The 15,195-nt window shown below is 58.8% G+C and overlaps 1 protein-coding gene across 1 annotated transcript in view; it reads left to right on the forward strand.

Moving 5' to 3' along the window:
- The window catches only part of LOC116952257 (uncharacterized), a 34,151-nt gene that overhangs the window by 12,663 nt on the left and 6,293 nt on the right, over positions 1–15,195 (forward strand). Inside the window, exons 4-9 of the mRNA XM_076074234.1 lie at positions 7,712–7,880; positions 8,111–8,191; positions 8,675–9,585; positions 10,767–10,852; positions 12,276–12,580; positions 14,578–14,938. Of these exons, the coding sequence (XP_075930349.1) occupies positions 7,712–7,880; positions 8,111–8,191; positions 8,675–9,585; positions 10,767–10,852; positions 12,276–12,580; positions 14,578–14,938 (1,913 nt within the window). The remainder of the gene's footprint in view (positions 1–7,711; positions 7,881–8,110; positions 8,192–8,674; positions 9,586–10,766; positions 10,853–12,275; positions 12,581–14,577; positions 14,939–15,195) is intronic.

Below are 15,195 nucleotides of genomic sequence, written 5' to 3' on the forward strand. Positions count from 1 at the left end.
AGTGGGAGAGGGAGGATTAGGGAAGAGGTAAGAGATATTGAGATGAGAAAGGCACATGTGGGAATAAGGAAAGTGGGGTGAGAGGTGACACAGAGAGAGAGAGAGAGATGGGGAGAGAGATAGGGAGGAGGGAAGTGCGTGAGATACAGTGGAGGGAGGAGAGGGGACAGAGGGATAGAGGAACAGAAACAAAGCAAGACATTGCGATGTACAGTACAGAGAAGGCAAGAGAACGGTGGAGAGAGACAGGGCTCCATTTAAGAATTAAGGTTTTGCTGGGTGGCTGGGAGGGACGGACGGACAGTCACGTCCAAAAGACGTCCGAGGTTGCGAGTGATAATTATAATGATGATGGTGATGATGATGAAAGCAGAACAAAGTGGCATTGATGATGTATGCGCGCGCGGCAGCATGTGCCGCCACGGCCGGCGGCGCTACGCTCGCCACCCCAGTGGGAAGGTTCTGGTGGTTCTGGCCGCGGGTTTGTGGGCCGCCGATGGCGACGGCGATACCACCGGGGTCGCGGCGGCGGCGGCGGGTGACCGCACGCACCGCGCAAAATTAATCTCCGCTCTCGCGTGAAATCGGAGAGCGGCGTGTGGCCCCTCGCAGGCAGGCGGCTGCTTGCCGGTGCTCTGCAATTTATTTATTTTTCTCCGTGCGTAAGCGGTTTAGCCGGGTGGGAGTGTGTGGTGGGGGGGGGGGAGCGGGGGATGTGGTGGCGGCGGCGGCGGCGGCCTACGATTCATCTCTCGCCAATTTTCGCCTGACCTCCTCCACCGTGACCCCTTCTCCGTTGCCGAGTTGTCCACGGGGGTGGGGTAGGTGGGGTGAGAGTGGGTGGACACGGTGAGGGTGGGTGAGCGGGTTGGTGTGTGGGGTAAGTGGGTTGAGGGTGGGTGATAAAGGGGGTGAGGGTGAGGTAGGTGTCGTAAGGGTGACTGAGGTAGGCGGGATGAGGGTAGGTGGGTGTTGTGGGTGTGGTGAGGGTGGGTGGATGGTTTTAGATGGGATGCAGGTTGGAGTACGTGGGGTGTGGTTGGGGTAGCTGGGGTCAGGGTGGGTGGGTTGGGGTAAGGGGTAATGGACCATCGCGATGAATCATTCTCACGAGGTGGGGCGTTATCGAGGTGCTTGTGTGGTCTTTTGGGTGCACGTTGTGAATGTGCCGATGGGACTTGCTGGAGGGGTGGGTGGGTCCCTTGGGAAGGGAGGTGGCGGTGACAGTGGTTGCGGCATGGAGAGAGGGCCGGTTGTGGAGGGATCCACGCATTTCTCCCTCGCTTCGTTAACTGCACAGCCGGCGCTCAGCGCTGAGCCTCTCCACGCCCCAAACACCGATTGGAAAGCCAAATTGCCTCTCCACAGCCAATGTAGACCGGCCGGGCGCAGTGGCGCTTGTGAGCCCAGGACAGCCTCGCTGAGTCCGAAGGCATTTTTCAAGAGGGTTATGTGACGTTGAGAAGTATTGCAAACGCCAGGTGCATTGTACGTTGTTTAGCTACGGGAGGAAACCGGAGCACCCGGAAGAAACCCATGCGGGACAGGGGGAGAAAGAGAACGTAGAAAAACTCCACACAGAAGGCGCCCCGGTTGGAAATCGAACCCAGGCGCTTCTCTTGTGCGAGGCAGTGAGGTGGTGAGGCGGTGAGGCCTGTGAGTGGACGCATTGCTCCGACATGAAAGGTACCCGTTGACGGTGTCGTGATTATTGCGCCCCCCCACTCCCCACCCCCCGCCGACAGAGATGGATCGCGTGGAGCCTTCGCCACGGGAGCCCCCGCCGCGCCCCCGGGGCTCCGATAATTTTAGAGCGGTGCTGGGCTCGGTAATTTTGGCTCGTGCGTGCGTGTATATTTTTAGGGGCGTGCGTGCGTGCGTGGGGGCACGGTGATTGTCGGCAGGGCACTGGGCAGGTGGAACCTCCTCCCCGAGGTGGACTCGGCCTCGCTTTTGCAACGAGAGCCAAGGGGTGCTGGAAGCGATGAGCAGGCGTGCGTGGTGCGGGCCACCAGCGCTGCAGCCGCTGCCGCCGCAGCCTCGATCGATTCCCAAAGCTCGCCACGCACGCTGACTTTCTCCCATTCGTTACGTGTGCTGTCTAATGGGATAACAGCTCCCCCACCCCACCCCACTCGAAGCGTCTACATACACCCCCTTTTGCACCGTGCCGGCCTGCATAGGTGATCACTAACAGCACTTGCCCCAGCAACCTATGTAGGTACACATTGCATCGTTGTTCCCTTGTGCACTTCATCGGAAGTGCACCTAGCCTGGCACGAGCGCGGTGGCGACATCACTGCCGCCAGGTGGCGACTGGCTGCTGCTGCTGTTGCTGTCCTGTTGTGTATTGCCTCTCCAGACAACACCTGGGATGTTTTCATTCATTCACCTTGTTGTTGGCGTGTATGTCTGATTACTGTCTCTATGTGCATGTTTCTGCGTGCGTGTGTCTGTTGCTCTCCCCAGCTGTCTCCCTTCTCTCTCCTCCTCTACGCATTCACCCGTCACCTGACATGACCCAACGCCCTCCTCCATCTCCCTCCCTTCCTCACCTCCCTCCATCTTCCTCCCATGTCCCTGTCTCCCTCTGTCCCTCCCATCACCCTCCCTCTAGCTTCTTCCCTCCACCCCTCCCTTCTCCCTCCCTCCCTGCCTGCACACCATTTGCCAGCACGCATGTATCACCTCGCTCGAACACACACGCACGCATACACACACGCACATACGCACACACGCGCACATCGCACACGCTTACACATGCACACACGCAGGCTGCACGCTCTCTCGCAGATATGCACACATGCACGCTGCTGCACGTACACAAACAAAGACCAAAATCCCCTATATAGTCGTTAGAGAATGTTGGGGGGTCTGCTGTGCGTGAGCTTCTATGAAAGCCAACATGGATGGCCAGTGCCACGCCAGGCGGCTTTGTCTCACCAGCACTGATGTTTACATACCGCACCACGTACAAATATAAAGCCTAGGGGAGGCCCAGGACTGGTTCAGATATTAGTCACCGATGTTGGCCGTGAGCAGAGATCAGACTTAGGTCGCCGGGTTCGTAGTGCAGTGCACTAAACCTCTGGGCTACCGGTCCCCATACCCATATACAAGACAAAAGGCAAAGATCCTCCGTATAGCCTAAGCAGACTGTTGGGGCAAGTGCTGTTAGCGAGCACCTATGAAAGCCGGCGCAGCACACGAGGGGGTGGGTGGCCAGCACCACGCTAGGCCGTCTTTGTCTCCCCAGGTACACATTTGAGTTCTCTTAGGGGAGGCTCAGTACCGCTTCAGATAATTGTCACTGGTGTTGGCCGTGAGTGGGAATCGAAATTGGGTCGCCGGATTTGTAGCACAGCGCACTAGCCTCTGTGCCGCCCCACCGCTCCCCATACACATAGCCGCAAATACGTACGCATACATATGTGTACATATAGACACATACAAGTACACACACTGTGTGTCCATGTGTGTCTGTGTGTGTGCGCATTCCGTGTGTGTCTATGTTGTGTGCTTTGCCTTTTTTGTGTGCGTTGCTGTGTGTGTGCGTGCGCGTGTCCGTGTGAGCTCCTCCGGCAGGCGAGGCTGGATCATGTCGCCCGCTTGCACAGCCACCGCATGCCCAAAGAATCTTCTGTTTCACCAGATCGAGGGAGCTGAACGGGCACGGCACAGGCTAGAGAAGATGTGGGCTGATGTGGTACACAGGAGGATATGGAGTTGAGTAGAGATCCACCGAAGACTGGTACCAGCGGTGTCAAAATCGGCCTCTGGAGGAGGCTCGTGAAGGTCGCTGCTGCTGGGCAGTTGGAGGCAGTCGCCTTCCAACAACAACGCAGGGCAGAGGAGCGACGCTCACGACAATGAGCGAAGTGCTGGGCAGCTAAAATGCAACAAGTTGGCACAGTGGGGGAACAGGTGGTGCGTCTGCCAGTCATCTTAGTCATTTAGTTCATGGCACCTGGATCTGTCCCAAGACCTCCTGCCAGCGAACCTTTGACACTTCACATGGCCTTAAAGTGCACCTCGTCTGGTACAAGCGCTGTGGTGATGTCACCGCCACTTCATGGTGGATGCCGGCTGTTTTTGTTGTCCGTGTGTGCAGTAGTGTAGTGGTTAGCGCGCCGCGCTACGAACCTGGTGACCCGGGTTCGATTCCCGCTCACGGCTAACACCAGTGACGATTATTTGAACCGGATTTGGGCCTCCCTTAGGTCGACTCAGCCTCAAATGAGTACCTGGTGCGGTGTGTAAACGTCGCCACTGGGGAGACAAAGGCGGCCGGGCGTGCACCGTTCCGGCCTTCATAGGTGCTCGCTAACAGCACTTGCCCCAACAGTCTGTTCAGGCTATAGGAGGATCTTTGTCTTTGTGTGTGCACGTGAAACCGGAAAACCCGGAGAGAACCCCATCATGTGTGATACGAAGAGGTGACATTGAAGTCGCCACACGGATGGGTGCACCAACCCACTTGGTGTGCCGTCATCTGTTGGCCACTTCGCAGCCCCGGCTGGTTTGGGAATTTAACAAATCTCCGTGTGATCCACCAACCCTTGCCTCCACAGCGCCGGATCACACACTTGCATTATCATACGTTCATATCAGTCGACTTGTATCTCGCTTCTCCTGATTTTATCTCTAGCGTTTGCATCTTTGGGGATTACTTGCCGAGAGATTACATGCATAACGTGCTGTCAAGGCACACGGTTGAGGGTCAACCTCCAACACATGGGCCTGTCCCATGACCTTCTTCCTACAAGGCACTTCACACGGTGGTGTCCGAGTGCACCTAGCCTGGCACAACTGTCACTGCTGTTGTAGTATGTGTGTGTGTCTGGTTTGGGGAGCGGTGTCACAGTGGTTAGCACACTGCACTGCGACCCAGCAACCCGCGTTCGATACCCGTGCACGGCCACCATCAGTGGCGAGTGATATCTGAGATTGTTCCGCGTCTCCCCTTGGTCGACTCTGGTACACTGGGGAGACAAAGGCGGCCGGGTGTGATGCCGACCACACAATCCCTGCATAGGTGCGCCGTGCCGACCTTAATAGGTGCTCGCAAACACCAACTTCCCGACAGGGTGTATGGCCGCTGCAGATGCGGTCTCTGTGTGTGCGATGTGTAAACATCGCCACTGGGGAGACAAAGGCGGCCGGGCGTGGTGCTGGCCACCCACCCCCTCGTGTGCCGTGCCGCCGTTCATAGGTGCTGCTCGCTAACAGCACTTGCCCCAACGGTTCGTAAGGCTACAACGGGGGTCTTTGTATGTTTAATATGACCTTGAATGAAGGTCGCTGCTTTCGGATGACCCAGGCAGCTGGGAGCGCGCACAATCATCATTCACAAACACACGGCAGAAATCATCCGTCACGCACGCTGTCGCACGCAGCCCCGCGCACGTAGTCACACGTACGGAGTTACGCACGCACGGACGTGCTTGTCCAATCCTGCACACAAGAGACAAGGATCCCCCGTGTAGCCTACGCAGGCTGCTAAGGCAAGTGCTGTTAGTGAGCACCTTTGAAGGCCAGGATGTGGTATGACCAGCACCACGCTCGGCCACCTTTGTCTCTTTTGATTACTGACCGAGAGCAGATCCATGATTAGCCCTGAGCACACATTGAACTTAGGTCGCTGGGTGCGTAACATAGTGCGCTTTTACCACTGCACTATTCGTGCACACGCACACATGCATTCACACACAGTGACGCACACAGTCACACACAAACACAAAACTCACGCAGTCACACAAGAGCAACAACAACCGCCATTCGCCACTAAGTGGTGGTCAAGTCACCACAGTTCTGCTGGGCTAGGTGCACTTTTAGGCCACGCGAAGTGTCAAACAGACCCCGGTGCCGTTGGTTGACTGAGATGACTGGTAGATGCACCAACTGTGCCAACTCGCGGTTTAACCGTCCGGCGCACCGCTGGTTGTCATGAGCGTCGCTCCTCCGCCCTCCGTTGTTGTTGGAGGACGACTGCCTCCCAACTGCCCAGGAGCGTCCTCCATAGAGGCCTATCTTGACACACAGTCACACATACGCACGTGCAGCCACACACAACAAAGATGCGTACAAAGATCCCACGTATAGCCTGAACAGACTTGTGGAGCAAGCGCTGTAAGCGAGCACCTGCTAAGGGCCGGCATTGCACACGAGGGGGTGGGCAGGCCAGCACCACGCCTGGCCGCCTTTGTCTCCCTCACACCACGTACACACACGCACACAGTCTTAAGACACGTGTACGCACGCAGTCGTGTACGCACGCAGTCAAAAGCGCACACGCGCCCAAGCACACACAGTCAGACACGCACGCTAATTTGTTTCCATGACGATCGCTGGGAAGCAATTCCAGCGTGGTTTCTTTCAGCCCTGAGCTCCTCCGCGTGCGAGCACCCTTCCATTGCTGCACACCGTGCGGGCGACGGTGTGTGCAGGAGTGCGTGCATGCATGCGGGAGCGTGTGTGTGCGTGCGTGCGTGTGCATGTGTGTGTTTTATCAGATTTATGTATCTATCTCTGTGGGTGTGTGCGCTTGCACGTGAGAGTGAGCGCGCGTGCCCCTCTGTTTTTGTGCGCGTGCGTGTGCACGAGCAAGTGCCTGTGTATTTGTGTCGGGCTGTGGTGGGGAGCGGTAGTGTAGCGGGTTAGCGCTACGCTGCGCTACGAACCCGGCGACCCGAGTTCGATTCCCGCTCACGGCCAACACCGGTAACGATTATCTGAACCGGTCCTGGGCCTCCCCTAGGTCGACTCAGCCTCAAATGATTACCTGGTGCGGTGTGTAAACATCGCCAGTGGGGAGACAAAGGTGGCCGGGCGTGGTGCTGCCCACCCACCCCCTCGTGTGCCATGCCTGCCTTCATAGGTGCTCGTTAGCAGCACTTGACCCAACAGTCTGTTAATGGGCATATGGGGTAATCTTTGTTTTTGTCGGTTATTTGTGTGTGCGTGCGTGTGTGTGTGTCAAGATGCAGAGACGGTAACGCTGAGAGAGACAGACGGGGAGATACAGACACGGGGACAAAGGGAGACGGAGACATGGAGACACAAAGGCTTATAAAAAGACAGCGTCTCTGTCACCACCAAGCATATCGTGATCTTTAGTAATTATGTTGATGACAGGAATACTGCCACCAGGGCTGTGAAACAAGTCACCTGGAACACGCCAAATCTCATCAATGCTCTGAAGCTAAGCAGAGTTGAGCCTGGATAGTGCTTGGATGAGAAACCACGATGCATAGCTGGTGCTATAGGGAGCTGACGCTGTGGGGCTACGCTGTGGGCAGCAGAGCACGGTGCAGAAATAGATTTTGCGCTGTACCCCTGCGCACGGTGTTCCAGCTCGCCAGTAGAAGGTCGCAAGTTCGGTATTATCCCTGCACGGTTGGTGGACTTGGTGGTCGCGGTTTGTGTGGATGATGGCAGCACGCGTCCGTGCCACGTGGAACGTGGAGTTGCGACGAGCGATTCCGGGCTGTGCGTGCGGAGCCCTCAGTCTCATCTGAACGCCTCTCCTGCTCGCACCGCACGCACCGCACGCCGCATGTTGAAGGATCATCGATACAGATTCGCCATTCGCGAGGACGGATCCAGCGTGGACGAGACACTGATGTCCCCGTGCTTTCCTGCCCTTGTGTCCGCGTGTCTCTCCGTGCGTCCATGTGTATCCCGCGCCCCCGGCCCCCCCCGCGCGATGCAGAGAGGCGACACCGTGACCACGCGGTGACGGGGGCCGCCTCGCAGCCTCCGCCACCCCCCGCTGCCACCGCCACCTCCACCACCTCCGCCACCTCCGCCGCTTCTTCCGGTTCCGCTTCACGCTCGGCTCGCGAGCTGCGGGAGCAACAGCGACGCTCCTCCCGTGCCGGGTAAGACCACCCCTCACCCACCCCGCTTTTGTCCGTCCGTGGGTTGTACAGCAAGTAGGATGGCTGCCCCAGGCACGAGATCGGTGAGCATCGGTGAGCTGGGCATGGCGGTGGTGGCGCTGTCGGCTCGGCCGACGGCACGCTCGAAGTTAGCATCGTGGAAGCGGTGGAGCGGTTAAGCGGGATGGAGGTTTAAGTGGTTCGTTGTGGCGCGGTGTTTTGCGGTGCAGGCCACTGGTACGGGTGCGGCCGGGAGACCGAAGTCGCAATGCCAGCGCCTCCCAGCCGCCCAGGTCATCGGACAAGCAGTGGTGAGGCTGGGTCACGGGTTGGGGGTCACGGGCAGTAGTAGTTGGTTGGCGGGGTGAGGGTCCGCGGCCGCGCTCTGCTGCGGGGACGGTAAGCCGGCCCCGCTGTGACGTCGCCGCTCGTCACGGGCGGAACGGGGAATCACGGCACGGCGGCCCGGCACAGCGGCAGTGCGATCCCACCGCCGCCTGTTGCGGATGCTCGCGGTTCAATTCCAGTGGTCGCCCTGCTCATTGTTGTGTAGTAACGGTCATCGTACTGCCCGCCGTCTGGATGTTGGAAAGTCCACCTCTGATGTTAAGGGTTGGCCAAAAACGACCTGCAAATGACTGGATTGGGATCGCACACACGTTTCAATCCTCATCTGTGTGACACACACAATGGCTACCGATGATGATGATGATGACGACGACACGGCGTGCAGTGATGACGGTGACACTGCTGGCGATGATGACGATGATTAATAACCCCCCTTTCCCTTGCAGCACCAGCGCGCCCATGCCCATCGTGAGTCTACAGAAACTCGACAGCGCCACCACTCCCCTGCGCACCACCACCACCACCACCTCCTCCTCCTCCACCACCTCCTCCTCCACCACCACCTCCTCCTCCTCCTCCTCCACCACCTCCTCCTCCACCACCACCTCCGCCAATACCTCCTCCTCTAGGCCGCCGCCTCCGTCTGCGCCACCGCCCCCCTCCTCCGTCGTGCGGAACTCTTCATCGCTCGCTCCCAAACAGCCCACGGCGCCAGCGACCAGGCCAGCACCATCATCGTCATCGCCACCCTCCACACCTCCACCACCGCCGTCGTCATCTTCATCATCATCAAAACCACAGGGTGGCGGAGGCGGTGGCGGCGGTGGGGGTACAAAGACGCAAGCCAGGCCCGAAGGCCCCAGGGTGAACTCGCTTTCTGCTGGTAGCGGCGCCACCTCTTCATCGTCGTCGCCGTCATTGTTGTTGTCTTCCGTCAAATTGGGATCGTCGAACTCGGTGTCGCTGCCGGTGCGGCAGAACACTACCGCTGCTACCTCATCGGCTGCTCCCCCTGCGCCGCTCTGCGGGTCTCCCGTTCCTCCTCCTCCTCCGCCTCCTCCTCCTCTTCTTCCTCCTCCTTTGCTGCCACCGCAAGCAGCGGGCGGAGGCAACGGCGGTGGCCGGCGCCGCCCCCCGCCGGCGTCTCCCTCGCTCCGAGCCGGAGCCGTCGCCAACAGCAGCAGCAGCAGCAACAGCTACCACAACCACCACCACAACAACAACAACCACCACAACCACAACCACGGCGCCGGAGCCAACGCGGCCGCGGTTGTCCCGAACGGGAAGGGCCCCGCCGCGGAGATCGCCCGGAGGCGGGAGGACGGAAGGAGCGTCCCGCACCGCAAGGCGGCGCTGGGTAATGCGCTTGCATGCAGGCGCCCGAGCACGGTCGTGCGTGCAGTCATCTCCCTCTTCGCCTCTCACTGCTACCCTCTGCAGCCGTGCGTGTGGACTCCCTTCATCGTTGCCTTTCTCTTGAGTGGGTCGGTGGGTGGGTGAGTGGGTGGGCGGGCGGGCGAGTGGTGAGTGAGTGGGTGAGTGGTGAGTGAGCGGGTGAGTGGTGAGTGGGCGGGTGAGTGGTGATTGGGCGGGTGAGTGGTGAGTGGGCGGGTGAGTGGGCGGGTGAGTGGAGCGCCATGGTGTCCACGATGTTAACTACCTCGCCTGGTATGCAGGAGGTCCTGGATTTGATCCCGACCCTGACGCCTGCCTCTATATTTAGAGTTTGCATGTCTCTCTCCTCATGGTCGCGTGGATTTTCCTCTGGGTCCTTCGGTTTTTCCCACATTTAGAAACATTTGGCTGCTATAAATTTCCACCTGATCATTCATTTCGTCGGGCTATCATTTGTGGCCAGGTCGCTTTTGAAAAAGAGCTGTATATCTCAGTGGGCCTTACCTGGTCAACTAAAAATAGTTTAAATAGTTTTTAGTAATAGATCAGTGAATGTGTGTGTGTATGTTGAACTGCTTTCTCACCATACATCGCCAACCGTGCTAATCGGAGGTGCGAATGCGGGAGTGTTTGAATGGGTAAGTGAATGGATGAGTGGGGTGGGTAAGTGAGTGTGTGAGTAAGTGGGTGACGAAGTGAGTGGATTAGTGAATGGGTGAGTGAGTGCTTGGTCAGGTGAGTGAGTGGGTAAGTGAATGGGCAGTTGGGTAAGTAAGGAGGTGGATAAGCGAGTGGGTGAGTGAGCGAGTGGGTGAGTACGTGGGTTAGACGTTTGCGACACCATGGCTACAATACCAATGTACGTCGTCCTCGTTGCTGCCGTAGCCCCAGAGTTCATTTAACGCGAGCGCTTTGCGGATTTTGACAAAGCGTGGAAACGCGGCAGCAGCTCGAAGACGGTCGACGCGCAAGGCCAGCGCCACGAGCGGTGGCGACCGTCCGCAAATCCGCGCCGTCGCCCGGACGTGGGGCCGGCCCCTCGCCGGCGTCCCCGGCGCGAGTGACGCAGAAGCCGCGCACCCCGCTACGACTCGGTGTTCCTGACTTTGTCCCCGTTTTGCGTTCTCCCCGCGGGGGCGGCAGCGCGAGAGCCGGACGCGGGGCGGCACCGCGGCGGCACGGACGTGGAGAGCGGCCGGCGGCCGTGCCTGCGCTCGCTCGCCTGCAAGGTCAGCAGTGCTTGGTGCACCGCCGGCTCGCGGCCCTGCACGGTCGCTCTGCCGATCAAATCGGTCGATGAACGTTTTTAGCATTTTTGTACGTCGGCTCTCAGGACCGGAATCGCAATCGCCATAACCAAATGCAGGTTATGCGATCACAGAAGCAAAGTTCGCGGGGAATAATAGCCATGTCCTATACTTTTTAGGCATAAGCATTTACGAAATAACACTTACGACCCAGGAACAAAAATGTTGCTAGTGTAATTCGGCAAGGCCACAGCCACTTACGTGTCGAATTAACAAGGGTTTACTGTGGATGCGTTCCGTGACGTCACTTAGTTCCATGACGTCGCAGAAACGTCGTTACCAGAGGTACATACGACAGAGGAGGCATCGGGGGGGATGCGTTCCAGGACGTCGGAGGAGGGGGGTACAGAAAACATTGCTGCATCGTAGCCTTCACTTTGTCTGCTTGGTTTAAGGTGGTCATCAAGGTGGACGGCGCCAACCCCTAACGAATGCGCCACTTCACACTTTTGAACGGCTTGGCATGGTTTGTGAAGATATTTTCGTAAAAAAAATGTTCGTGCAAAAATATGGGGACCAAGAGTGCCCCCCCCTCCTTGGCCGACTTCGTTATAAAGGAGCTGCTGCTTTCCCAGAGAATTACTTTACCACGGCCAGCTCTACATGAATTATTATCCTCCATTAAAACTTTCAAAAAATCTGCCAGCCATACATTCTGTGATATTACTTAGATATTTTTTTGAAGACTCTGGACGGTCAGTCGTTTTCCCGTTATCCGCCGAGGGGAAGTCCACAGAGTGAGAGCCGCGTGAGCAAAGGAAGAAGCCCCAAGATGGGTGTGGGTCTCGCCCTGGGGATGTCTAGCGATCCCTCGTCAGAAGATCGAGGCAGTAAAACACAATGTGGAGTTTTATGTTCGTGTAAACGTCAGTCAGAAAGGTTGCCCTAGTCGGGAATTGAACCCAGGCGCTTCTTGCTGTGAAGCGCGAGTGTCACCACTGCACCGCCCCTGTCGCCCTAGAGGGTCCAAATGTGTCCGCACCTCGAGACGGACGCTCTACAGGACAGAGGTCGTGTTTATCTTATAGAATTATAATATTTATTATTATTATCAGAATCGGAATATTTATACTGGGGAATCCGATGAGCTATAAACAGAGAGGCAGGCAGCCATAGGTCTCCCTCTATGTGAGTCTATGGGTCCTGTGTGGGTCTATGGGTCGCTATGAGAGGCAGTCGATCATAGGCAGTGTGTGAACAAGGGGCAGTGAGTCGACATCGTGGATGGCGGGGTGAAAGGAGTCTCAGATTGGGGGGTATTATTGTGCGATGTCTCTTTCTCTCGTCCCGCTAACCCCGGCTCTTGTGTCCTCTCGCCCGCCCGCCGTGCCGGTGCCACGCGCAGACCCCCTCCTCCCCGGGCCAGCGCCGCTCGACTCACTCGCGCCGCAAGGGCAATGGCGCCGTCGCCGACGTCGCGGCGACGCCGGCCCCGGAGCACCGCTCGCGCTCGCACAGCCGCGACGGAGCCCGGCATGGCGCCGCGCCGCCCGGGCCCTCGCCGGCGCCGCCGCTGCTCGCGCCGGCCGCCGGAGCCGGGTGGCGCGGGGACGACGTTTTGACGGTGCAAGCGGACGGGGCGGGAGAGGATTGGGCGGGCGCTGGCGACGGAGTCAACGCTTTGGCCAAACTCCGCTCGTTCAATCCCAGGTGACGCTTCGGGGTTCGGTGAGGGTGTGGTGGTGGTGGTGGTGGTGAGGATTGAGAGAGCGCGGTGAGAGGTGTGTAAGTGTTCGGTGTTTGTGTACGGGTAAAAAGATAAAGGAGCAGCCCTGCAATTGCACGAGAGGGAGCTCTGGCCTACGATTCCGTGCTGCACAGATGCCTTCTCAAGAGCCAAGGACTACCCACGCTGAACCCCGCCACGCATTGCCTGCCGACAGACTAACTGCTGCGGGGAGAGAGGCGGCGTGGGGATTTGAGCAACGGGCACCATTGTTTTAACAGCCCTTCCGGGAGATTGGAGAGGCGGACTCTGGGAGAATGTCAGCACGCAGGCTGCGTGAGAGGGGCTGCCAGGGTGAGGCGCATCGTTATCCCACGGATCGGCGCGCCTCTTCGCTGCACCCATAGCGGCCGTGCGCGGTCTAGCGGTCGCCGCGTTGCGGCCGCCGCGGTTGCCGTGACGGTTCCCTGGTCCCCGCGGGCCCCCGGCTCGGCACACCGCGACCCCCCCCCCCCCGTCGCCACTCGCGAGCGGCCCAGCTCACTGGCGCCGCTAAAACCGGTGAGCTGGGACCCCGGGGAGCGGGGCCACGGAGAACGGTGCCGAAATAACCAGCGGCAGCTCCCCGAGCGCGAGGGGAGGTGTGCGCAGAGAGCGCGAGAGTGTGAAGTGAGCGAGCGGGCGGGCGGGTGTGGGTGGGTGGGTTTGAGTGGGTGAGTTTGAGTGGGTGAGTGCACGTGCGAGTGTTAGCACTGGGGAAACAAAGGCGGCCGGCCGGGCATGGTGCTGCTGGCCACCCACACTCCCTCATGTGCCGTGCTGGCCTCGGTAGGTGCCTGCTAACAGCACTTGCCCCGAAAGCCTCACGGGGGATCTTTGTCTTTGCGAGTGCGAGGAGGGCGTTGCGTGCGCGAGTGTGTGTGGGGGTGCAGTGTTGTAACGGTTCGCGTGCTGCGCTATGAACCCGGCGACCTGGGCAGTGCTTATAACTTACTCCGATTCAGTCGAGCAGCGTTATCCTTTCATCAACTGCGTAACGCTGTGTGAAAGCTTCCAGGTCTGTCGCTCCACACGAAGCTAAATGCCTTTTACGGCCACGGTTGTGACCTCCCTTCTCTGTTTGAAGAAATATGGAGCCCTCTAAAAGGAACATCTGCGCCCGTTTGAATCATTCAGGATAGCCTGCCTTTGGTCCATGCTGGGTTTAGCCAAATTGGATGATATGAGGAGCTTAAAGATCCTTGAAAGATCTAGACACGGTCTTGGTCATGTAGCCCACATTCCCAGTCACTGCATGCCCCCCCAAGTAGGTTCTGTTTGACTGGATAGAGTGGGCGAGAGAAGAAATTAGCTGATATGGTGCAGAAGGATGCGGAGCTGATCGGACTCGCCGGAGGCTGGTATCAGTGGTGTCAAGATAAGCTTTTGTTGAGGAGGCTCATGAGGGACGCTCCTGGGTAGTTGGAGGTCAGAAGAGGTCAGAAGAGCTGCCGTCCAGCAGCAGCAGCAGCAGCAGCGGAGGTCAGAAGAACAGCGAGCTGAGCGCCGGGCAGATAAAATGGAGTGAGTTGTCACAGTGGGGAGCACAGGTGGTGCATCGCCCAGTCACCTCGGTCGGTCAACCCATGGCACCTGGTTCTATTCCGTGACCTCCTGTCAGCGGAGCATTCGACACTTCACGCGGCCTCAAAGTGCACCTCATCTTGACGCTAGCGCCGTGGTGGCGTCACCGCCACGTAGTGGCGAACGGCGATTGTGCGTCCGCCGCAGCCGCCGTCTCACACGTACGTGTGTGTCTGTGTGTGTCTGTGTGTGTCTGTGTGTGTCTGTGTGTGTCTGTGTGTGTCTGTGTGTGTCTGTGTGTGTCTGTGTGTGTCTGTGTGTGTCTGTGTGTGTCTGTGTGTGTCTGTGTGTGTCTGTGTGTGTCTGTGTGTGTCTGTGTGTGTCTGTGTGTGCGCGCACCCATCGGTGGCCTCCACAGGTCCCACACCCGTAACCTCCATGCGGTAACAACGCTGGCGGCTCGCGGTGGCAGCGGCAGCGGCGGCGGCGGCGTTTCAACCTGGCCGTCCCCGCCACCGCAGCAGCAGCAGCAGCAACAACAACCGCCGGCGTCGTCGTCGTTTGAGAGTGGCGAGGCCGCCCCTCCGCCGCCCTTCTACGTGGTGGGGGGCAGCCCCTGCCCCCGCGGTAGTGGCGCGGGGTGGCACACGTCCAGCGACGAGGGCGGCTGCCCCGACGAGCCGAGCGGAGGGGCGAGCGGCGGGGTGGGCGCAAGCGGCGGTATCGGCGACTTCGGGAGCGAGGGACTGGTGATTGCGAGACACCCGGCGCCGCTGGGGGTGAGTGTGGTGGGCGCACACGCACGTGCGTATCGATGCACAAAGACAAAGATTCCCCCGTATAGCCTCAACAGACTGTTGGGGCAAGCGCTATTAGAACCTATGAAGGCCGGAACGGTGCACGAGGGGGTGGGTGGCCAGCACCACGCCCGACCGCCTTTCTCTCCCCAGTGGTGGTGTTTACACACCGCACAAGGTACTCATTTGAGGCTGAGTCGACTTAGGGGAGGCCCAGGACCGGTTCAGATAATCGTCGC

This window comes from Petromyzon marinus, chromosome 46, assembly GCF_048934315.1.
Source record: "Petromyzon marinus isolate PM22_M1 ecotype Great Lakes invasive population chromosome 46, UKy_Petmar_22M1.pri1.0, whole genome shotgun sequence".
NCBI lineage: Eukaryota > Metazoa > Chordata > Hyperoartia > Petromyzontiformes > Petromyzontidae > Petromyzon > Petromyzon marinus.